General features: G+C 46.0%; 1 protein-coding gene across 3 annotated transcripts in view; it reads right to left on the bottom strand.

Moving 5' to 3' along the window:
* Nucleotides 1–25,709, bottom strand: part of LOC138250391 (RNA-binding protein 26-like) — a 623,852-nt gene that overhangs the window by 422,661 nt on the left and 175,482 nt on the right. For all 3 annotated transcript variants that reach the window (XM_069205212.1, XM_069205213.1, XM_069205214.1), the window contains one exon: nt 5,793–5,942. In XM_069205212.1, the coding sequence (XP_069061313.1) occupies nt 5,793–5,942 (150 nt within the window). The remainder of the gene's footprint in view (nt 1–5,792; nt 5,943–25,709) is intronic.

Below are 25,709 nucleotides of genomic sequence, written 5' to 3'. Positions count from 1 at the left end.
ACATGATGATTGAGGTGTAAGCATGAAAGTTGTGTTTGAAAATGTTGTATCCTTGCTGCGTTTGGAATAGCTAAAGCCAGCTGTGTGTTCACAACAGCCCCTAAATAAGGTTGGATGTGAAGAGGTTGCAGGTGAGTGTTTTGGAAGCAGATAGTGAAACCCAGTTGGTGAAGCAAATCTATGATGACTTGGATGTGGTGTAGGTAAGGTTTAAGAGTACTGGCAGTAATAAGCCAGTCTTCCAGATATGGGAGAACGTGAATGTTTGTTCTGTGAAAATGAGCTGCAACCACTGCTAGACATTTTGTGAACACTCGTAGAGTAGTTGTTACTCCAAGTAGGAGTATCTGAACTGGTAGGGTTTGCCTGCAGTCACAAAATCTGAGGTATCTGAGATGCTCTGGGTGCATAGGAATGTGAAAGTAGGTGTCGGTCAGGTTTAGCGTTTAGAGGAAATCTCCTTGCTTAAGGAGTGGGACCATATGCTGGAGTGATACCATGTGAAAATTCTCAGACAGGATGTAATAATTTATAGGTCTGTGATCTAGAATTGTCCTTAACAATACATCATTTTTGGGAATTAAAAAGTACAAAGATATACTCCTGCCCCTCAAAGGTGTGATGGAATGTGTTCAATGGCTCATTTGTTTAGAAGAGGCTGAACGTCCTGTTTGAGCAGAGTGATATTTTCTGGAGAAAGTTTTTGAGTGGGAGGGGTAATGTTTGGAGCTGTGGAAATAAACTCCAAAGAGTAACCATGTTGGATAGTATCCAACACCTATTGATCTGTTATGCTTTGCCATGTCTGAAAGAATTTGTTGAAGACGTCCCCTGACAGGCTTTAAATAGTCAGAAGGAAGGTAAAGGGAGTCACTGTTTTGAAACAGTTGAGGAGGCTCGTGGGGACAGTGTTTTGCCTCTTCATTGTTGTTTCCCCTGTAGGGATCTTTATAAAAGCCTCTATGGGAGGATGTGAGAGTTTGGCCTTTATGGAAAGAGGACGAGGTGTCTGTGTTCGAGGACTTAGAGGTTGGTTTATCTAACAACAAACGAAAGGAGCCATGTGTAACCGGGGTCTGCACGACACCCATAGATTTAGACACCTCACTGTCTTTTTTTTCATTTTTTTCTAGCGCCTGATTGACTCACAGGCCAAAGAGGTGCTCCTTGTTAAATGATACATTAAGAATAGTTTGTTGTACCTTCGGGTTTAATTCAGAAAATGCGTAGCCACGCTCGTCAGCGTAAAAGGACACTCAGCAGAATCTAGAGCACAGCGGGTGAAATTATTAGAAATAAGCTGGCCTTCGCGGACCATTTTTTTGGCCACTCTTCCTGGGCTTCCCTGGGAGGTCCCATCGTATTGGCACCCAGGGTCTTGTGGAGAAGACAGAGTATTGTCACCCACCCCTTGATCACCTTGGAGTCACCCGCTTCTAGATCAACTTGGAAAGAGTAGGGGGAAACTTGAGGGGTGATGTCAAGGAAGTCACCTTGTGAATGTGGAGGTGAAGGTGAGGGTGGTGGTGGTGGTACAGGTGATGGTGAAGAAGGCAAAGGAGGGTGTATGTCACTAGGGTCTCTGCACATCCTCTTGTGTTTGGTAGGAGGTGCAGAAATATCAATAGTCTCCTCAATGGTAATCAGTCTTTTAAAAGGTGTTGAAACAGCAGCTTTGACCAAGACATGGCCAGTCTATGGTTGAATAGGAAGCTGCACCTACTTAGTGTCTAGTCACAGCTTCATCTTATGGAGGATGGGTACTAAAGAAATCCTCTGCTCCGAAGGAGTGGAAACTATTAATTTAAATTTTTGCGGCGCCAAAGCGCTCTTAGCTTCGATCCCGAAATGGTCAGTCTTAAGGCAGGGAATGGCTTTTTAGTGCTGGAGTGACCAGTGCCGTATGTAAGTCCCAAGCTACTGGTGGTGAAGCGGGAGATGTGCAGCTCTGCACAGAGATGATCTGTAATAGACAATACTGACGGTAGGGGAGGCATTCTAAAAGGAAGGGTTTGAAAGACTGCATCGAACCAGAGCTCGATGAAAACACAACAGGAATCGACACCTGAAGAAAACAATCTAACAATAGACTCAATGCCCATGTCCATTATCGGCAAAACAAGGAATAACTACACCTCGTGACTCAAAAGATTTTTAAAGGAAAACATTTTGCAACTTTCCGTATCTATAACCACACGTCATCAAACATCTTATTACTCAAAAAAACTAATAGTAAAATCACATTTATCTAACCCCACGGGAAAAATTATCTCAATGAACGTTCCAGTACTTTTATTTCTTCACTCCTGCCTGAGAGAACTCAGAAAGCTTCATAAGATGATGTCAACTAAATGTTTGAGAGAGCATCCCCACTTCTCTCAAGAGGGAACTGTAAACTATTTCCACAAAAGTCTCCACCTCGTGTTCAGTTGGGACACAGCTTCTGTTAACTGAGGTACCAAAGTAATGTCTGGTGTTTGTTGTGGAGGAGGGAGAGCATGGACTAAGCACCAGAATCTTCATGAAGTAGGTTTCCTTATTTAGTACACCAGCTCCTCATCCTTCCCAACTGCTCTGAAACCTGATAATACAGCCTAAACAATGCCAGTATGGGAAAATAGCTTGTGGCTTCCATCAGTTTAACCAATGAAATTAACAAAACTTCCTGACAGAAGGCTGCTTCTTTACAAGAAGGTGAATCAAGGCTCTAAAGTATACACAAAGCATGAGTAGTAATCTACACAGGTGTCTTGCCAATCTTTGTGACAGATGTATTCTTTCAGAGGAGAACCAATTCAAGGTGCAATCATTTACTGCAGGCATTCAGTCTAATTTAGATTATATTTTGCACATAAGAATGGCAAGGATGCACGGCTGGAGGCAAAGACCAACAAGATGAGCCCTTGCTTAGCACCACACTTGTAGCATCTTCAAAATTCATCAGCTGTTCTGAACAATGCATTAGGTAACAAAAATCTACTAAAAAGAAGGCAAATCAACAAACATCCTACAATGTGCAAAAACTAACATTTATCTCTGAGAATTTCATTTCAACAATAAGCATTCATTCCACACCCACCTCCCTCCCCTGACATCAGCATCTTAAAAGAGTGCCCCATGACAGAGTCAGTATTCATCTGGAAGAAGCGAAGAAGTCATCCTTCAGACTCGGCAGCAGATAGTGTAACTAGAGTATGGACAACAATCCCTCCCCCTGCGAGAATCTGGAGGGCCCACCCACAGGACCAGAAATCTGTTTGATCAGTAGCTCAGGTGAAAGGTAAACTTCATGATCCCACGTGGCCTATTCTAAATTGGAGCCTGAAGCTGAGAACTCCCCCCCCAGAGATCCACTTTATTGATATAACTCAACTCCCAAAATATGCAAAAAAATTGAGATCAACAAACGAATCACATACTCGATCAACAAAGCCACTGAATTGATCAATCAGATGCTCCCTTTGCCTGAAACAGCAATAGTTGCGCAACCTCGGGGACCTAACTCTATAGACCTCGACAGACCAACTAAGGGTGATTGACTTGAACACCTTCCTGACGACCACCGGCATGCGCTCAGTCCTCTGACGTAAGGCGGGAAAAGTGAAATTTGAATTGATCAAGCCATTCCGTTGACATACAATAACAACGCTAGAGGCATTAGAGACTATAATTCAAACCATCTCCCTTTCCCTGTGGAGCTTTCATACAAGCTAACCACTAGACCCATGTCTTATTCCACAATGAAACAACGAAGTTCCACCCTGCACCAAAATGGAAGACAAGAATGCCCAAATTGCAGGACAACAATGCCCAAAATGGATAAAAGGGGATATAAACAGCCACAATTGTGGTAGCAAAGCTCAATGCACCGAGAACTCCTCCATTAAGTGACATGCTATCATCACAAAAAGAAAAAACAGGACAAACCCCGGGACAGTATTCCGCAAAGGCTCTCCAGGATCTTGACCACCAGTCAATACAAAAGGATGAAACCAGAATAGACTACAAGAGAAAAGTCTGGTGGAATAAACAGCTAAACAAGACAAACTATTAGCCAGACTAGATTTTCTTGAACAGCGTTACAAACACCCAACAGATAGGTTTGAAGGCTGTAAAGGCATTCTAGACTGAACAACTTAATCAAATCAGAGGAATAAATCAGGAGGTCGCTAATTAGGAAGTTAAAGGTGATGTCCAGGCCTTAACTTGCCATACACGCCGGTTCCCACATGTCCAGACATGGGAGCGTGACCATACCCAAACTCTGATCAAAAAAGAAATCCTGAGAACCACTCAAAAGATTAAAGACATCCTGTTTATAAGACATTATAAAGATTTCTCAAGACATCTTGCCTCCCACCTTAGCCAAATGAATGATTTCAAGGCACTCACGCAAAAGGATTCCTGAGCAGTGGGGATTTTATCATTCTCGTTCAACAACAACATATGTGATCAAAACACCAGAGAGGGCGAAAGAAGTACTATCACAAACCTGGATAAGGCAACATGAAGCAAGTCAAGACAGAAGGGGGGAATAGAAAAGACAACCATAAAAAAGAACTGAGAGCAGCTTAAGGCAACAGAAGAACATGGAGAAGAGATACACAGACTATACACATCCTTTTTCTATGCTATTTTGCAGGCAGATATACTAACATCCTTATCAACGTGAAGCTACACTCATCTGTAGATTTTGTTACAAAAGTTACATCCAGTTACAAATCTTTGCACTACGCAGGTGGAGAGGGGGTAGGGGTTGAAGGTCCATCCATAGTCTTAGATTGATGTTGGACCTCACTAATCAGACTGGACACAACACTGAAATGGCCCCTAACACAAGAAACTAAATATGTAATGTTGGTTCCTAACAAATACATTCTTCTGGGTTACAGTTATCAATTGATATACATGTGATAGCTCAAACGAGCTACAAAATAATGAAATACGGCTGGGAAGTTACCACCAAGAGAAAGCATATAAGAAATAGGGTGAGGAGAGTTTGAACATTCGCCCCCAAAGGGGGTACAGAGATAAGCAAGAAGGGGACAGTTGTCACAAAACTCAGAGCACAGATATCAGGCACAGTCTTATTATGACACCTTTTTGAATAACTTTAAACACTGAGGTTTTCAATTCCCAATGAAAAGAAGTCCTTACTGGGGTGGCAGAGACTAGATTCTAGGAGGTAGACATTGCACAACTTCAATTGACTCACTTGTGAGCCACAGATTACCATGGACTTGACTCGTGGTTCCCATCACAATATCACTCACCAAAGCCTAATAAGACTAAACAAGTAGCAATATTGATCAAGAAGAGAGTCCCCGTCAAGTTTGAATCCCAGTATTTGGATGGAAATGGAAGGTGGGTGAAAACAAGAAGTACAATAGGCCCAAAGGAATAAATGCTATATTAAACTTGTGTCCAGTACTAGCAGAGTTCTCAAGAGTTGAGAAATTAATTGGAGGGGACTCTGAGACATTATTCTCTGTTACATAATGTATGTTAACAGCAGTATCAGTTAGCACCAGGAAATGCTCCTGTCAAAGCCAGTCTGGGCTCCAAGAACTTCATCAAGTTTATACTGACCAGTTATTGACAGTTCACCTGCTGGCCCTTCTTTTTGCTTTATCTTATATTTGAGCCCTCTATCGCCAACAGCAAATCAGGCACCTTGCCCCTTTTAACAGTTTGCAGTCCTGTGACCACCAAACTAGATTGAGTCATACAGCTTTAGATACAAATATCAAAAATGTCAGATGAATTCATTATTATACAAACATGTACTGTACCTGCTGTAAAAAGGGGTGGGACAGGAGGAGGAGGAGGAGGAGGAGGATGAAGAATTGCTGTTGTTACAACAGTAGGAACAGAACTTGTTGCAGGGATAGGGGGTGCATCCATTCCTGCGGGTTGCAAAGGTGGCAATGGAGGCGGTGGTCCTGTAAAAATAGGACAGACAGAGCTTATTACATTAAGTAAGTATGTGGTTTATATACTTTCATGAACAGTGCTACTTAAAATATGTTCAATGGCTGTTCAATTTCTAATAGACAGAATAAGAATAAACTACTTGAGGGCATAAACTCAAAGTAGGTAACTAAGGGCCAGATGTAGCAACGGTTTTTCACGTTGCAAACAGCTAATTTTGCTGTTTGCAAAGTGCAAAGCCCACATCGCGATGCCCTATTCCCGTTTTGCGAGTCGGTAACCTGGTTACCGACTCGCAAAACGGGACTGCGAGTCGCAAATAGGAAGGGGTGTTCCCCTTCCTATTTGCGAGTCGCAGCGCATTGCGAGTCGCGATGCTGCATTGTTTTGTGACCGCGAACGCGGTCGCAAAGCAATCGCAGTTACCACCAGTGTCACACTGGTGGTAACCCATTCGCAAAAGGGAAGGGGTACCCCCATGGGACCCCTTCCCCTTTGTGAATGGCCTGGAATTTTTTTTTCCTTTTGTAATGCATCTCGTTTTCCTTTAAGGAAAACGGGCGGAATTATTTAAAAAAAACTGCTTTATTTAAAAGCAGTCACAGACATGATGGTCTGCTGTCTCCAGCAGGCTACCATCCCTGTGAGTGCTGCGAGTCACAAGGGAGTCACAAATTGCGACCCACCTCATTAATATTAATGAGGTGGGCCTTTGCGACGCACTTGCAAGTCGCAGATGGTGTCAGGGACACCATCCTGCATCCTGAATTGCGAGTCGCTCGCGAGTCGCAATTCAGGACATGCATACATCTGGCCCCTAAATTACAAGGCTAAAGTAAATTGTGAAATATGTAGATAAAATCCACCACCAACGTGAAAAAATGATTAAGGTCTGAGACACTACATTATATCTACTTAAGCTAATTACTTAGCCATTGGAGCCAATGGCTCGAATAACAAGCTGTAGGCACAGATTTACATTTTTAGTTATCACCAATTCAAGAACACTGAAAATTAAAAAAAAATGGGTTCACAAATACAAGCAAAATAATGTTGTGCACCACAGGACAGAAACGCATCTTCTTACTTTTTTTTTCATCCTGATCAGATAAAATTCTTAGTCTGTAACTCACCAGCAGACCATCATTCTCTGAACCTCGCCTGACATCCTAACTGACCCGCAGTACTCACACCATCACCACAGCACTGACTCCCTAACTAGCATTCATGTCTTCACTTGCTGCCGTTCCACGACCCACACATTAACCTTCACCTAACACGTTGCACAGAAAAGGTAATTTTAACTAATCTTTCCTTGCAAAAGGGGATTTTTTTTTGTTGGTTTAGTTTTACAGTTATAGTGCTGTGCATTTCTCAGTTCAATAGAATAATTTTGTATTAAATATTCATATGGAAATAATTTTTAAATGAACTGCATTTCGTCCTCAATCCCATTTTGTATGGCTGTTATATGTATATTTTAGTCCTATATTCTGTTATCACCCACTGGCGTTCACCTTCTATTTCCAGTTCTGCTTCATTCTAATTTTTTTTAATCCTTTTATTAAAATGTTTTGTTAAGTTGTGCTTAACAAGAAATAATTTCAATGATTAAATTGAGCAAAATCTCCCTCTATGATTCTCTCCATAATGCACCACAATAGGCGTGCACAGAGGAAATAAAAACAAAAAACGTATTAAACATGTCCTAACAAAATCTCAAACCATTCTCAGAGTACTGAATAGCACAGGCAGAAAGCTAGATATGGTTAAATGTACCTCAAGCTGAATCCGTCCTTAATCCCAGCACGCATCATCAGATGAAGCAAGGTTTCTCAATGTCTTCAGCCCAGTAAGGCATGATACCTCGTGCAAGTTTCCATTCATGTATTGGGGGACAGGCAACCGGACAGCTAAGTAATCATACCTTTCTTTAAGCTCAAAGGCCGAAAGCTTCACAGACATGTTGTGTTCTGCACTCCCAAAAACCACACATTCCAAGTCAGACTAGATCGTTGTTTTCTTTGGCATACAATATTTAATTTGGCCACCAACAATAATAGGTAATGAAAATGTCACTTACCCAGTGTACATCTGTTCGTGGCATTGGTCGCTGCAGATTCACATGTTGTGCACAGTCCGCCATCTGGTGTTGGGTCGGAGTGTTACAAGTTGTTTTTCTTCGAAGAAGTCTTTCGAGTCACGAGACCGAGGGACTCCTCCTCTTTGCTTCCATTGCGCATGGGCGTCGGCTCCATCTTAGATTGTTTTCCCCGCAGAGGGTGAGGTAGTAGTTGTGTGTGTTAGTAATAGTGCCCATGCAATGGAATGAATAAGTATGTACAAATTAAGGTTAAGTAATATATATATATATATACAAATGTACAGTTGTTGAAGATAACTTCCGACGGCTACAGGCTCCCGGGGAGGCGGGTGGGCACATGTGAATCTGCAGCGACCAATGCCACGAACAGATGTACACTGGGTAAGTGACATTTTCAGTTCGATGGCATCTGTTGCTGCAGATACACATGTTGTGCATAGACTAGTAAGCAGTTATCTCCCCAAAAGCGGTGGCTCAGCCTGTAGGAGTGGAAGTAGTCTGAAACAAAGTTCTCAGTACGGCTTGACCTACTGTGGCCTGTTGTGCGGATAGCACGTCTACACAGTAGTGTTTAGTGAATGTGTGAGGCGTGGACCATGTGGCTGCCTTACATATTTCGTGCATTGGAATATTTCCTAGGAATGCCATGGTAGCGCCTTTTTTCCTGGTTGAGTGTGCCCTTGGTGTAATGGGCAGTTGTGTCTTTGCTTTAAGATAGCAGGTTTGGATGCATTTAACTATCCATCTGGCTATACCTTGTTTTGATATTGGGTTTCCTGTATGAGGTTTTTGAAATGCAATAAACAGTTGCTTTGTTTTCCTAACCTCCTTTGTTCTGTTGATGTAGTACATTAGTGCTCTTTTGACATCTAATGTATGTAGGTGCTCTTTCAGCTACTGAGTCTGGCTGTGGGAAGAACACTGGTAACTCTACCGTTTGATTTAAGTGGAACGGTGAAATAACCTTTGGTAGGAATTTAGGATTGGTTCTTAGTACAACCTTATTTTTGTGTATTTGGATAAAAGGTTCTTGTATTGTAAATGCCTGAATTTCACTTACTCTTCTTAGAGATGTGATGGCAATGAGAAATGCAACTTTCCAGGTTAAGAATTGTATTTCACAAGAATGCATGGGTTCAAAAGGTGGCCCCATGAGTCTTGTCAAGACGATGTTAAGGTTCCACGAAGGAACTGGTGGTGTTCTTGGTGGTGGTATTCTTCTTAGGCCCTCCATAAATGCTTTAATGACGGGTATCCTAAACAGTGAAGTTGAATGAGTAATCTGCAGATATGCAGATATTGCTGCAAGGTGTATTTTTATGGAAGAGAAGGCTAGATTTGACTTTTGTAAGTGTAGTAAGTATCCCACTACATCTTTTGGGGATGCGTGTAATGGATGAATTTGATTATTATGGCAGTAGCAAACAAACCTTTTCCATTTGCTTGCATAGCAGTGTCTAGTGGATGGCCTTCTAGCTTGTTTTATGACTTCCATACATTCTTGAGTAAGGTTTAAATGTCCGAATTCTAGGATTTCAGGAGCCAGATTGCTAGATTGAGCGATGCTGGGTTTGGATGCCTGATCTGCTGTTTGTGTTGTGTTAACAGATCTGGCCTGTTGGGTAACTTGACGTGTGGTACTACTGACAGGTCTAGTAGTGTTGTGTACCAAGGTTGTCTTGCCCATGTTGGTGCTATTAATATGAGTTTGAGTTTGTTTTGACTCAATTTGTTTACTAGATATGGAAGGAGAGGGAGAGGGGGAAAAGCGTATGCAAATATCCCTGACCAGTTCATCCATAGGGCATTGCCTTGAGACTGACTGTGTGGGTACCTGGATGCGAAGTCTCAGCATTTTGCGTTCTCCTTTATGGCAAATAGGTCTATTTGCGGTGTACCCCAAATTTTGAAGTAAGTGTTTAGGATTTGGGGGTGAATCTCCCATTCGTGGACCTGTTGGTGATCTCGAGAGAGATTGTCTGCTAGTTGATTTTGGATCCCTGGAAAAAACTGTGCTATTAGGCGAATGTGGTTGTGAATTGCCCATTGCCATATCTTTTGTGCTAGGAGACATAGCTGTGTCGAGTGTGTTCCCCCTTGCTTGTTTAGGTAATACATTGTTGTCATGTTGTCTGTTTTGACAAGAACGTATTTGTGGGTTATGATGGGTTGAAATGCTTTTAGCGCCAGGAATACTGCTAGTAATTCGAGGTGATTTATATGCAGTTTTGTTTGATGTACGTTCCATTGTCCTTGGATGCTGTGGTGATCGAGGTGTGCTCCCCACCCTGTCATGGAAGCATCTGTTGTTATTACGTATTGTGGCACTGGGTCTTGGAACGGCCGCCCTTTGTTTAAATTTGTACTGTTCCACCATAGAAGCGAGATGTATGTTTGGCGGTCTATCAACACCAGATCTAGAAGGTGACCCTGTGCATGTGACCATTGTGATGCTAGGCACTGTTGTAAGGGCCTCATGTGCAGTCTTGCGTTTGGGACAATGGCTATGCATGAGGACATCATGCCTAGGAGTTTTAAAACCACTTTTGCCTGTATTTTTAGTGTTGGATACATGGCCTGTATGACCTTGTGAAAATTTTGAACCCTTTGTGGACTCGGAGTGGCTAATCCTTTTGTTGTGTTGATTACCGCTCCTAAGTAGTGCTGTATTTTGCACGGCACAATGTTTGATTTTGTGTAGTTGAGGGAGAACCCGAGTTTGTAGAGGGTTTGTATGACATACTCTGTGTGTTGTGAACACTTTGTTAGCGAGTTGGTCTTGATTAGCCAATCGTCTAGATACGGGAATACGTGTATTGGCTGCCTTCTGATGTATGCGGCTACTACTGCTAGGCATTTGGTAAACACCCTTGGTGCGGTTGTTATACCGAACGGTAAGACTTTGAATTGATAGTGTATTCCCTTGAATACAAACCTTAGGTATTTCCTGTGCGAAGGATGTATCGGTATGTGGAAATACGCGTCTTTGAGATCTAAGGTTGTCATGTGATCTTGTTGCTTTAGCAGTGGTAACACTTCTTGTAGCGTGACCATGTGAAAGTGGTCTGATTTGATGTAGGTGTTTAGTATTCTGAGATCCAAGATTGGCCTCAGTGTTTTGTCCTTTTTGGGTATTAGAAAATACAGTGAATAGACTCCTGTGTTTATTTCTGTACATGGTACCAGTTCTATTGCTTCTTTTTGCAGTAGTGCTTGAACTTCTATTTCTAGAAGGTCTAAATGCTGTTTTGACATTTTTTGTGTTTTGGGTGGGATATTTGGAGGGATCTGTAGAAATTCTATGCAATAACCATGTTGGATAATTGCTAAGACCCAAGTGTCTGTTGTTATATTCACCCATGATTGATAAAACTGACTTAGTCTTTCCCCCACTGGTGTTATGTGGAGGGGTTGAGTGACCTGTAAGTCACTGTTTGGTTGTTGGGGTTTTGGGGCTTTGAAATTTCCCCCGGTTTCTCGGGAATTGTCCTCCTCTGTACTGGCCCCGAAAACCTCCCCTTTGGTACTGTCCCTGGAAGGTAGACGGTGTTGATTGTGAGGTGCTGGCTTGTGTGGCCTGACCCCGAAACCCTCCTCTGAATGTTGTTTTACGGAAGGTGCCGAAAGTGCCTCTGCTCTGCGGGGAGTAGAGCGCGCCCATGGCCTTGGCTGTGTCAGTGTCCTTTTTCAGCTTCTCAATCGCCGTGTCAACCTCTGGTCCGAACAATTGTTGTTCGTTGAACGGCATATTGAGTACTGCTTGCTGTATTTCTGGCTTAAAGCCAGATGTGCGCAACCATGCGTGCCTTCTGATGGTAACTGCAGTGTTTATTGTTCTTGCAGCTGTGTCCGCTGCATCCATAGAGGAGCGTATTTGGTTATTGGAGATGTTTTGTCCCTCCTCAACCACTTGTTTTGCCCGCTTCTGAAATTCCTTGGGTAGATGCTCGATGAGATGCATCTCATCCCAATGGGCTCTGTCATTGCGCGCTAGGAGCGCCTGAGAGTTGGCGATGCGCCACTGGCTGGCAGCTTGTACAGCGACTCTTTTCCCAGCTGCGTCGAATTTTTGGCTTTCCTTATCCGGGGGTGGTGCATCGCCCGATGTGTGTGAATTGGCTCGTTTGCGAGCTGCTCCTACCACGACTGAGTCTGGTGCCAGTTGAGAGGTGATAAAAGCAGGGTCTGTGGGAGGTGCTTTATATTTCTTCTCTACCCTTGGAGTGATTGCTCTACTCTTGACGGGGTCTTTGAAGATTTGCTTTGCGTGCCTTAGCATTCCCGGAAGCATAGGCAGGCTTTGGTAGTTGCTATGGGTGGAGGAGAGGGTGTTAAAAAGGAAGTCATCCTCGACAGGTTCTGTGTCTAACGACACGTTGTGGAATTCTGCTGCCCTAGCTACCACATGCGCATTCGCTGTGCCGTCCTCGGGTGGTGATGGCTTGGTAGGGTATGTGTAGGAAGTTGGCTCTGTATGTGCTATTTCAAAGTAAGGAATAGCATGCACAGAGTCCAAGGGTTCCCCTTAGAGGTAAAATAGTGGTAAAAATAGATAATACTAATGCTCTATTTTGTGGTAGTGTGGTCGAGCAGTAGGCTTATCCAAGGAGTAGTGTTAAGCATTTGTTGCACATACACATAGACAATAAATGAGGTACACACACTCAGAGACAAATCCAGCCAATAGGTTTTTATATAGAAAAATATCTTTTCTTAGTTTATTTTAAGAACCACAGGTTCAAATTCTACATGTAATATCTCATTCGAAAGGTATTGCAGGTAAGTACTTTAGGAACTTCGAATCATCAAAATTGCATGTATACTTTTCGAGTTATTCACAAATAGCTGTTTTAAAAGTGGACACAGTGCAATTTTCACAGTTCCTACGGGAGGTAAGTATTTGTTAGGTTAACCAGGTAAGTAAGACACTTACAGGGCTTAGTTCTTGGTCCAAGGTAGCCCACCGTTGGGGGTTCAGAGCAACCCCAAAGTCACCACACCAGCAGCTCAGGGCCGGTCAGGTGCAGAGTTCAAAGTGGTGCCCAAAACACATAGGCTAGAATGGAGAGAAGGGGGTGCCCCGGTTCCGGTCTGCTTGCAGGTAAGTACCCGCGTCTTCGGAGGGCAGACCAGGGGGGTTTTGTAGGGCACCGGGGGGGACACAAGCCCACACAGAAATTTCACCCTCAGCGGCGCGGGGGCGGCCGGGTGCAGTGTAGAAACAAGCGTCGGGATCGCAATGTTAGTCTATGAGAGATCTCGGGATCTCTTCAGCGCTGCAGGCAGGCAAGGGGGGGGTTCCTCGGGGAAACCTCCACTTGGGCAAGGGAGAGGGACTCCTGGGGGTCACTTCTCCAGTGAAAGTCCGGTCCTTGAGGTCCTGGGGGCTGCGGGTGCAGGGTCTCTCCCAGGCGTCGGGACTTAGGATTCAAAGAGTCGCGGTCAGGGGAAGCCTCGGGATTCCCTCTGCAGGCGGCGCTGTGGGGGCTCAGGGGGGACAGGTTTTGGTACTCACAGTATCAGAGTAGTCCTGGGGTCCCTCCTGAGGTGTTGGATCTCCACCAGCCGAGTCGGGGTCGCCGGGTGCAGTGTTGCAAGTCTCACGCTTCTTGCGGGGAGCTTGCAGGGATCTTTAAAGTTGCTGGAAACAAAGTTGCAGCTTTTCTTGGAGCAGGTCCGCTGTCCTCGGGAGTTTCTTGTCTTTTTGAAGCAGGGGCAGTCCTCAGAGGATGTCGAGGTCGCTGGTCCCTTTGGAAGGCGTCGCTGGAGCAGGATCTTTGGAAGGCAGGAGACAGGCCGGTGAGTTTCTGGAGCCAAGGCAGTTGTCGTCTTCTGGTCTTCCGCTGCAGGGGTTTTCAGCTAGGCAGTCCTTCTTCTTGTAGTTGCAGGAATCTAATTTTCTAGGGTTCAGGGTAGCCCTTAAATACTAAATTTAAGGGCGTGTTTAGGTCTGGGGGGTTAGTAGCCAATGGCTACTAGCCCTGAGGGTGGGTACACCCTCTTTGTGCCTCCTCCCAAGGGGAGGGGGTCACAATCCTAACCCTATTGGGGGAATCCTCCATCTGCAAGATGGAGGATTTCTAAAAGTTAGAGTCACTTCAGCTCAGGACACCTTAGGGGCTGTCCTGACTGGCCAGTGACTCCTCCTTGTTTTTCTCATTATTTTCTCCGGCCTTGCCGCCAAAAGTGGGGCCTGGCCGGAGGGGGCGGGCAACTCCACTAGCTGGAGTGTCCTGCTGGGTTGGCACAAAGGAGGTGAGCCTTTGAGGCTCACCGCCAGGTGTGACAATTCCTGCCTGGGGGAGGTGTTAGCATCTCCACCCAGTGCAGGCTTTGTTACTGGCCTCAGAGTGACAAAGGCACTCTCCCCATGGGGCCAGCAACATGTCTCGGTTTGTGGCAGGCTGCTAAAACTAGTCAGCCTACACAGATAGTCGGTTAAGTTTCAGGGGGCACCTCTAAGGTGCCCTCTGGGGTGTATTTTACAATAAAATGTACACTGGCATCAGTGTGCATTTATTGTGCTGAGAAGTTTGATACCAAACTTCCCAGTTTTCAGTGTAGCCATTATGGTGCTGTGGAGTTCGTGTTTGACAAACTCCCAGACCATATACTCTTATGGCTACCCTGCACTTACAATGTCTAAGGTTTTTGTTTAGACACTGTAGGGGTACCGTGCTCATGCACTGGTACCCTCACCTATGGTATAGTGCACCCTGCCTTAGGGCTGTAAGGCCTGCTAGAGGGGTGTCTTACCTATACTGCATAGGCAGTGAGAGGCTGGCATGGCACCCTGAGGGGAGTGCCATGTCGACTTACTCGTTTTGTCCTCACTAGCACACACAAGCTGGCAAGCAGTGTGTCTGTGCTGAGTGAGAGGTCTCCAGGGTGGCATAAGACATGCTGCAGCCCTTAGAGACCTTCCTTGGCATCAGGGCCCTTGGTACTAGAAGTACCAGTTACAAGGGACTTATCTGGATGCCAGGGTCTGCCAATTGTGGATACAAAAGTACAGGTTAGGGAAAGAACACTGGTGCTGGGGCCTGGTTAGCAGGCCTCAGCACACTTTCAATTGTAAACATAGCATCAGCAAAGGCAAAAAGTCAGGGGGCAACCATGCCAAGGAGGCATTTCCTTACACAACCCCCCCCCCAAACGAAAGAGGATGAGACTAACCTTTCCCAAGAGAGTCTTCATTTTCTAAGTGGAAGAACCTGGAAAGGCCATCTGCATTGGCATGGGCAGTCCCAGGTCTTTGTTCCACTATAAAGTCCATTCCCTGTAGGGAGATGGACCACCTCAACAGTTTAGGATTTTCACCTTTCATTTGCATCAGCCATTTGAGAGGTCTGTGGTCAGTTTGAACTAGGAAGTGAGTCCCAAAGAGGTATGGTCTCAGCTTCTTCAGGGACCAAACCACAGCAAAGGCCTCCCTCTCAATGGCACTCCAACGCTGCTCCCTGGGGAGTAACCTCCTGCTAATGAAAGCAACAGACTGGTCAAGGCCATCATCATTTGTTTGGGACAAAACTGCCCCTATCCCATGTTCGGAGGCATCAGTCTGCACAATGAACTGCTTAGAATAATCTGGAGCTTTGAGAACTGGTGCTGAGCACATTGCTTGTTTCAGGGTGTCAAAGGCCTGTTGGCATTCCACAGTCCAGTTCACTTTCTTGGGCATTTTCTTGGAGGTGAGTTCAGTGAGGGCTGTCACAATGGATCCATATCCCTTCACAAACCTCCTGTAATACCCAGTCAAGCCAAGGAATGCCCTGACTTGAGTCTGGGTTTTTGGAGCTATCCAGTCCAGAATAGTCTGGATCTTGGGTTGGAGTGGCTGAACTTGGCCTCCACCTACAAGGTGTCCCAAGTAAACCACAGTTCCCTGCCCTATCTGGCATTTGGATGCCTTGATAGAGAGGCCTGCAGATTGCAGAGCCTTCAAAACCTTCTTCAGGTGGACCAGGTGATCCTGCCAGGTGGAGCTAAAGACAGCAATATCATCAAGATAAGCTGTGCTAAAGGACTCCAAGCCAGCAAGGACTTGATTCACCAACCTTTGGAAGGTGGCAGGGGCATTCTTTAAACCAAAGGGCATAACAGTAAACTGATAATGCCCATCAGGTGTGGAGAATGCTGTTTTCTCTTTTGCTCCAGGTGCCATTTTTATTTGCCAGTACCCTGCTGTCAAGTCAAAGGTACTTAAGAATTTGGCAGCACCTAATTTGTCTATGAGCTCATCAGCTCTTGGAATTGGATGAGCATCTGTCTTGGTGACAGAATTGAGCCCTCTGTAGTCCACACAAAACCTCATCTCTTTCTTTCCATCTTTGGTGTGAGGTTTGGGGACTAAGACCACTGGGCTAGCCCAGGGGCTGTCAGAGCGCTCAATTACTCCCAATTCCAGCATCTTGTGGACTTCCACCTTGATGCTTTCCTTAACATGGTCAGATTGTCTAAAGATTTTGTTCTTGACAGGCATGCTGTCTCCTGTGTCCACATCATGGGTACACAGGTGTGTCTGACCAGGGGTTAAGGAGAAGAGTTCAGGAAACTGTTGTAGGACTCTCCTACAATCAGCTTGCTGTTGGCCAGAGAGGGTGTCTGAGTAGATCACTCCATCTACTGTGCCATCTTTTGGGTCTGATGACAGAAGATCAGGGAGAGGTTCACTCTCTGCCTCCTGATCCTCATCTGTTACCATCAACAGATTGACATCAGCCCTGTCATGGAAGAGCTTAAGGCGGTTCACATGGATCACCCTCTTGGGGCTCCTGCTTGTGCCCAGGTCCACCAGGTAGGTGACCTGACTCTTCCTTTCTAGTACTGGGTAAGGGCCACTCCATTTGTCCTGGAGTGCCCTGGGAGCCACAGGCTCCAGAACCCAGACTTTCTGCCCTGGTTGGAACTCAACCAGTGCAGCCTTTTGGTCATACCAAAACTTCTGGAGTTGTTGGCTAGCCTCAAGGTTTTTGGTTGCCTTTTCCATGTACTCTGCCATTCTAGAGCGAAGGCCAAGTACATAGTCCACTATGTCTTGCTTAGGCTCATGGAGAGGTCTCTCCCAGCCTTCTTTAACAAGAGCAAGTGGTCCTCTTACAGGATGACCAAACAGAAGTTCAAAGGGTGAGAATCCTACTCCCTTCTGTGGCACCTCTCTGTAAGCGAAAAGCAGACATGGCAAGAGGACATCCCATCTCCTTTTGAGTTTTTCTGGGAGCCCCATGATCATGCCTTTTAATGTCTTGTTGAATCTCTCAACCAAGCCATTAGTTTGTGGATGGTATGGTGTAGTGAATTTATAAGTCACTCCACACTCATTCCACATGTGCTTTAGGTATGCTGACATGAAGTTGGTACCTCTGTCAGACACCACCTCCTTAGGGAAACCCACTCTGGTAAAGATACCAATGAGGGCCTTGGCTACTGCAGGGGCAGTAGTCGACCTAAGGGGAATAGCTTCAGGATACCTGGTAGCATGATCCACTACTACCAGGATATACATATTTCCTGAGGCTGTGGGAGGTTCTAGTGGACCAACTATGTCCACACCCACTCTTTCAAAGGGAACCCCCACCACTGGAAGTGGAATGAGGGGGGCCTTTGGATGTCCACCTGTCTTACCACTGGCTTGACAGGTGGGGCAGGAGAGGCAAAACTCCTTAACCATGTTGGACATATTGGGCCAGTAGAAGTGGTTGACTAACCTCTCCCACGTCTTGGTTTGTCCCAAATGTCCAGCAAGGGGAATGTCATGGGCCAATGTTAGGATGAACTTCCTGAACAGCTGAGGCACTACCACTCTCCTAGTGGCACCAGGTTTGGGGTCTCTGGCCTCAGTGTACAGGAGTCCATCTTCCCAATAGACCCTATGCGTTCCATTTTTCTTGCCTTTGGACTCTTCAGCAGCTTGCTGCCTAAGGCCTTCAAGAGAGGGACAGGTTTCTTGTCCCTTACACAGCTCCTCCCTTGAGGGTCCCCCTGGGCCTAAGAGCTCAACCTGATAAGGTTCAAGCTCCAAAGGCTCAGTTCCCTCAGAGGGCAGAACTTCTTCCTGAGAAGAGAGGTTCCCTTTCTTTTGCTGTGTTGTAGTTGGTTTCCCAACTGACTTTCCTGTTCTCTTGGTAGGCTGGGCCATTCTTCCAGACTCCAGCTCTACTTGTTCACCCTGTGCCTTGCATTGTGCTCTTGTTTTCACACACACCAGTTCAGGGATACCCAGCATTGCTGCATGGGTTTTTAGTTCTACCTCAGCCCATGCTGAGGACTCCAGGTCATTTCCAAGCAGACAGTCCACTGGGATATTTGAGGAGACCACCACCTGTTTCAGGCCATTGACCCCTCCCCATTCTAAAGTAACCATTGCCATGGGATGTACTTTTCTCTGATTGTCAGCGTTGGTGACTGTGTAAGTTTTTCCAGTCAGGTATTGGCCAGGGGAAACCAGTTTCTCTGTCACCATGGTGACACTGGCACCTGTATCCCTCAGGCCCTCTATTCTAGTCCCATTAATTAAGAGTTGCTGTCTGTATTTTTGCATGTTAGGCGGCCAGACAGCTAGTGTGGCTAAATCCACCCCACCCTCAGAAACTAGAGTAGCTTCAGTGTGGACCCTGATTTGCTCTGGGCACACTGTTGATCCCACTTGGAGACTAGCCATACCAGTGTTACCTGGATGGGAGTTTGGAGTGGAACCTTTCTTCGGACAGGCCTTGTCTCCAGTTTGGTGTCCATGCTATTTACAGCTATGACACCAGGCCTTTTTGGGATCAAAGTTTTTACCCTTGTACCCATTGTTTTGTGAAGAGGCTCTGGGCCCACCCTCCTGTGCAGGTTTTTGGGGGCCTGTAGAAGACTCTTTACTATTTTTAGTTTTGGTTGTCTCATCACCCTTCCCCTGGGGAGTCTTTGTGACCCCTTTCTTTTGGTCACCCCCTGTTGAAGTCTTGGACACCCTTGTCTTGACCCAATGGTCCGCCTTCTTTCCCAATTCTTGGGGAGAAATTGGTCCTAGGTCTACCAGATGCTGATGCAGTTTATCATTGAAACAATTACTTAACAGGTGTTCTTTCACAAATAAATTGTACAGCCCATCATAATTACTTACACCACTGCCTTGAATCCAACCATCTAGTGTTTTCACTGAGTAGTCAACAAAGTCAACCCAGGTCTGGCTCGAGGATTTTTGAGCCCCCCTGAACCTAATCCTGTACTCCTCAGTGGAGAATCCAAAGCCCTCAATCAGGGTACCCTTCATGAGGTCATAAGATTCTGCATCTTTTCCAGAGAGTGTGAGGAGTCTATCCCTACACTTTCCAGTGAACATTTCCCAAAGGAGAGCACCCCAGTGAGATCTGTTCACTTTTCTGGTTACACAAGCCCTCTCAAAAGCTGTGAACCACTTGGTGATGTCATCACCGTCTTCAAATTTTGTCACAATCCCTTTGGGGATTTTTAACATGTCAGGAGAATCTCTGACCCTATTTATATTGCTGCCACCATTGATGGGTCCTAGGCCCATCTCTTGTCTTTCCCTTTCTATGGCTAGGAGCTGTCTCTCTAAAGCCAATCTTTTGGCCATCCTGGCTAACAGGAGGTCATCTTCACTGAGAGCATCCTCAGTGATTTCAGAAATGTGGGACCCTCCTGTGAGGGACTCACTATTTCTGACTAACACAGTTGGAGACAGGACTTGAGGGGTCCTGTTCTCCCTATTTAGGACTGGAGGAGGGACATTGGCCTCCAAGTCACTAATTTCTTCCTCTGTGATGTCATCATCAGAGGGGTTGGCTTTTTCAAACTCTGCCAACAGCTCCTGGAGCTGAATTTTGGTAGGTCTGGAGCCAATGGTTATTTTTTTGATATTACAGAGAGACCTTAGCTCCCTCATCTTAAGATGGAGGTAAGGTGTGGTGTCGAGTTCCACCACATTCATCTCTGTATCAGACATTATTTTGCTAAGAGTTGGAAGACTTTTTAAAGAATCTAAAACTGTTTCTAGAATCTAATTTCAAACTTTTAAACTCTAAAAGACAATGCTAAACAGGGACTTAACACACAAGGCCCTAGCAGGACTTTTAAGAATTTAGAAAAATTTCAAATTGCAAAAATGAATTTCTAATGACAATTTTGGAATTTGTCGTGTGATCAGGTATTGGCTGAGTAGTCCAGCAAATGCAAAGTCTTGTACCCCACCGCTGATCCACCAATGTAGGAAGTTGGCTCTGTATGTGCTATTTCAAAGTAAGGAATAGCATGCACAGAGTCCAAGGGTTCCCCTTAGAGGTAAAATAGTGGTAAAAATAGATAATACTAATGCTCTATTTTGTGGTAGTGTGGTCGAGCAGTAGGCTTATCCAAGGAGTAGTGTTAAGCATTTGTTGCACATACACATAGACAATAAATGAGGTACACACACTCAGAGACAAATCCAGCCAATAGGTTTTTATATAGAAAAATATATTTTCTTAGTTTATTTTAAGAACCACAGGTTCAAATTCTACATGTAAGATCTCATTCGAAAGGTATTGCAGGTAAGTACTTTAGGAACTTCGAATCATCAAAATTGCATGTATACTTTTCGAGTTATTCACAAATAGCTGTTTTAAAAGTGGACACTTAGTGCAATTTTCACAGTTCCTAGGGGAGGTAAGTATTTGTTAGGTTAACCAGGTAAGTAAGACACTTACAGGGCTTAGTTCTTGGTCCAAGGTAGCCCACCGTTGGGGGTTCAGAGCAACCCCAAAGTCACCACACCAGCAGCTCAGGGCCGGTCAGGTGCAGAGTTCAAAGTGGTGCCCAAAACACATAGGCTAGAATGGAGAGAAGGGGGTGCCCCGGTTCCGGTCTGCTTGCAGGTAAGTACCCGCGTCTTCGGAGGGCAGACCAGGGGGGTTTTGTAGGGCACCGGGGGGGACACAAGCCCACACAGAAATTTCACCCTCAGCGGCGCGGGGCGGCCGGGTGCAGTGTAGAAACAAGCGTCGGGTTCGCAATGTTAGTCTATGAGAGATCTCGGGATCTCTTCAGCGCTGCAGGCAGGCAAGGGGGGGGTTCCTCGGGGAAACCTCCACTTGGGCAAGGGAGAGGGACTCCTGGGGGTCACTTCTCCAGTGAAAGTCCGGTCCTTCAGGTCCTGGGGGCTGCGGGTGCAGGGTCTCTCCCAGGCGTCGGGACTTAGGATTCAAAGAGTCGCGGTCAGGGGAAGCCTCGGGATTCCCTCTGCAGGCGGCGCTGTGGGGGCTCAGGGGGGACAGGTTTTGGTACTCACAGTATCAGAGTAGTCCTGGGGTCCCTCCTGAGGTGTTGGATCTCCACCAGCCAAGTCGGGGTCGCCGGGTGCAGTGTTGCAAGTCTCACGCTTCTTGCGGGGAGCTTGCAGGGATCTTTAAAGTTGCTGGAAACAAAGTTGCAGCTTTTCTTGGAGCAGGTCCGCTGTCCTCGGGAGTTTCTTGTCTTTTTGAAGCAGGGGCAGTCCTCAGAGGATGTCGAGGTCGCTGGTCCCTTTGGAAGGCGTCGCTGGAGCAGGATCTTTGGAAGGCAGGAGACAGGCCGGTGAGTTTCTGGAGCCAAGGCAGTTGTCGTCTTCTGGTCTTCCGCTGCAGGGGTTTTCAGCTAGGCAGTCCTTCTTCTTGTAGTTGCAGGAATCTAATTTTCTAGGGTTCAGGGTAGCCCTTAAATACTAAATTTAAGGGCGTGTTTAGGTCTGGGGGGTTAGTAGCCAATGGCTACTAGCCCTGAGGGTGGGTACACCCTCTTTGTGCCTCCTCCCAAGGGGAGAGGGTCACAATCCTAACCCTATTGGGGGAATCCTCCATCTGCAAGATGGAGGATTTCTAAAAGTTAGAGTCACTTCAGCTCAGGACACCTTAGGGGCTGTCCTGACTGGCCAGTGACTCCTCCTTGTTTTTCTCATTATTTTCTCCGGCCTTGCCGCCAAAAGTGGGGCCTGGCCGGAGGGGGCGGGCAACTCCACTAGCTGGAGTGTCCTGCTGGGTTGGCACAAAGGAGGTGAGCCTTTGAGGCTCACCGCCAGGTGTGACAATTCCTGCCTGGGGGAGGTGTTAGCATCTCCACCCAGTGCAGGCTTTGTTACTGGCCTCAGAGTGACAAAGGCACTCTCCCCATGGGGCCAGCAACATGTCTCGGTTTGTGGCAGGCTGCTAAAACTAGTCAGCCTACACAGATAGTCGGTTAAGTTTCAGGGGGCACCTCTAAGGTGCCCTCTGGGGTGTATTTTACAATAAAATGTACACTGGCATCAGTGTGCATTTATTGTGCTGAGAAGTTTGATACCAAACTTCCCAGTTTTCAGTGTAGCCATTATGGTGCTGTGGAGTTCGTGTTTGACAAACTCCCAGACCATATACTCTTATGGCTACCCTGCACTTACAATGTCTAAGGTTTTTGTTTAGACACTGTAGGGGTACCGTGCTCATGCACTGGTACCCTCACCTATGGTATAGTGCACCCTGCCTTAGGGCTGTAAGGCCTGCTAGAGGGGTGTCTTACCTATACTGCATAGGCAGTGAGAGGCTGGCATGGCACCCTGAGGGGAGTGCCATGTCGACTTACTCGTTTTGTCCTCACTAGCACACACAAGCTGGCAAGCAGTGTGTCTGTGCTGAGTGAGAGGTCTCCAGGGTGGCATAAGACATGCTGCAGCCCTTAGAGACCTTCCTTGGCATCAGGGCCCTTGGTACTAGAAGTACCAGTTACAAGGGTCTGCCAATTGTGGATACAAAAGTACAGGTTAGGGAAAGAACACTGGTGCTGGGGCCTGGTTAGCAGGCCTCAGCACACTTTCAATTGTAAACATAGCATCAGCAAAGGCAAAAAGTCAGGGGGCAACCATGCCAAGGAGGCATTTCCTTACAGTATGACTCTGGGCTATTGTCTGACACTGGTGCGTCGTATAGGTCCCAAGCATCTTGGTCATCTTGGCTCATGGTGGTGTGAGCCGGTGAATGTGACGGAGTTTGTGCCGGTGATATTTGAGTTACAGGTGGAGGAGAGGGTGGCGGAGTTGCTTTCTTTGCCACCTTTGCTTGTGGTGTTAGCTGTTCAGTTTGGAACTCTAGTCTCCTTTTTCTCTTGATTGGTGGAAGAGTGCTAATCTTCCCCGTTCCACTCTGGATGAAGATCCTCTTTTGTGTATGGTCTACATCAGTAGTCTGTAGCTCCTCTTCAAACCTGTGTTTACGCATTTGAGAGGACAATGAATGTTCCTCTGAATATGAGCCGGTAGTGGTTTCGGATGCTGATTGTTTTGGCACCGAAACTGTGTCCTTTTTTGTTTTCGGCTCCGAGGCGAATCTCTTCTTTTTCGGAGTCGAGCCTTCTCGGCGTCGATCATCCTCGGTGCCGCTGTCTCTGCGTCGAGCAGCGTCGGCTCTGCCTTCTCGGCGTCGATCTTTTTCGGCAACACTTTCTCGGTCCCGAGAATGTTGCGTGCCTGTGTCTCGACCCGAGTCGGACGATCTGGGCACCGGTTCGGCCTTTTTCAGTGCCGATAGACGGTCACCTTTATGGGTTGAGCCATGGCCAGTTGGCAGTGGCGTCCCCTGGGCCTTGTCTATTTTCTTGTGCTGTGTGCTTTTCGACATCTTACTTACAGTTTCGTAGACGTCGAATTCATCTGAGTCCGTTTCATGGATGGAGAAGGCTTCCTCCTCTTCTCCTTGTTCCTCGAACTCTCGGTGTTCTGTCGGCGTGGACGCCATCTGTAGTCTTCTGGCTCGACGGTCACGGAGCGTTTTTCGGGACCGGAACGCACGACAGGCCTCAAGTTTCTTCCTTGTGCTCGGGTGACAGGCAAAAGTTACAGACCAAATGTTGGTCCGTATATGGATATTTATTGTGGCATTTAGGACAGAATCGGAACGGGGTCGGTGTCGATGTTACACGCGGTCGGGCCGACCAGGCCCCGACGGGGGAACGAAATTACCCCGAAGGGCTACCGGAGCTCTTCACGATTCGGTGTCGATTCTAACTATCCCGATCGAAACAATACCGACGTAATTTTTCGAAGTTTTGACTATCTTTCCGTCCCGAAATACGGAGCGAAAAGGAACACGTCCGAACCCGAGGGCGGAAAAAAAACAATCTAAGATGGAGCCGACGCCCATGCGCAATGGAAGCAAAGAGGAGGAGTCCCTCGGTCTCGTGACTCGAAAGACTTCTTTGAAGAAAAACAACTTGTAACACTCCGACCCAACACCAGATGGCGGACTGTGCACAACATGTGTATCTGCAGCAACAGATGCCATCGAACATTAATTTACTGGATCTGAGATTAACATCTTCCCACTTCCAACCATAGAACCACAAAATGTTACTGGGTGGATCAGTCTTTACTGAAAAACTCTCTATATGGCAAATGCTTTTTGGACCATGTGGAACCCCAGCAAAGGACCTAGGGTTCAGGGTATTCCTACCCTGCACCCTTTTCTTTATTGTTAAGTTTATTTTGGGACTTGGCTGAGTCAGAATCCCAAAGCTGCTGCCAACACTTCCTGGTTGAAGTGTTGGCAGTCAATCAGATATTAGCACAGGGACAGTCAGATCTGCTGAGGATCCGTGTATCTAGATATATATATTTTAACCCTGAAACTTTCAAGACAGCAACTGAAATGACTGGACTACTAGTTTTGAAAATTTAGTGAGGATTCGTCAAACAGCGCCAAAGTTAATGAAAAACGAAAAACCCTCTTCATAGGAAGCTCACGTGCGTGGGACTGGAAAGCCATACAGACTGCACAAGTAAAAAAAAAGGAGAGACTCTTCCAAATCGCTCACAAAACATAACAGTAGATAAGTAGTTTTTTTAAATCATGCTGTGAAATGGGGCTTGCCTTCTGTAATAGACAACATGGATACCTGGATGCCACTGAAGATATGTAATGCCCCAGCTGGCCGTTTCTTCAATATATTGTTTCTGGTAATGATGATCGTCATTTAATGCCCCCTGTGCAGTATTTCAAAAGATTACAACTTTCAGTTGCTCTCTGTTGCTGCTATGCATATACCACTTTTCTCAGCAGGAGATTCCTGTAGGCCCCAGTCAACATAGCAGCTGTACTTCCAACTCCTCACACGTGATACTGGCTATCAGAAACAGCAGCATCTTTTTAGGCTGTGGCGACCCTCGTTTCCATCAAAAAGTTTCAAGAGTTAAAAACTGAATTAGAAATGAAAAAGTCTATAGCCACCTTGGTTAATTTTGGGCCAGTGCAGAGCTTCAGCAATTGCCTTTCTTCTTTTCCTTCAGTATATGCCAGTTTACATAGGTGGAGAATAGGCTGGGCATGAGTCCGTGCTTCTGCCTTTAGATCACCTGGGAGTATTACTTCAGCTGCAGCAGTTGTGACTTTTCACAAAACCTTAAAACCTTTCTTCAGCTTAGGTAATCTTCGCAGGAGAAGGGTGCACAGGAGAATAAGCAACTTTCCACTGCTGTCCTCGGGGATCAGGCCCATATTTATCGACTCATTACCTCAAACCTCACACTGGGAAAAATAAACCTGTAAATCATATTTTGCACCACTAACACCATCTTGCAGTTCTGATGAAATTTACAAAGCTGTAGGCTTTCACTTTGTGATTTATTATCTTATCCCCTGAACAGGGACGGTACTACAAAACCTCAATTCACATTTGCTGGTTATGCATCCCA

The sequence above is a fragment of the Pleurodeles waltl genome, chromosome 8, assembly GCF_031143425.1.
Source record: "Pleurodeles waltl isolate 20211129_DDA chromosome 8, aPleWal1.hap1.20221129, whole genome shotgun sequence".
NCBI lineage: Eukaryota > Metazoa > Chordata > Amphibia > Caudata > Salamandridae > Pleurodeles > Pleurodeles waltl.
The sequence above is the reverse complement of the archived record's forward strand: the minus strand, read 5'-3'. Positions and strand labels throughout refer to the sequence as shown.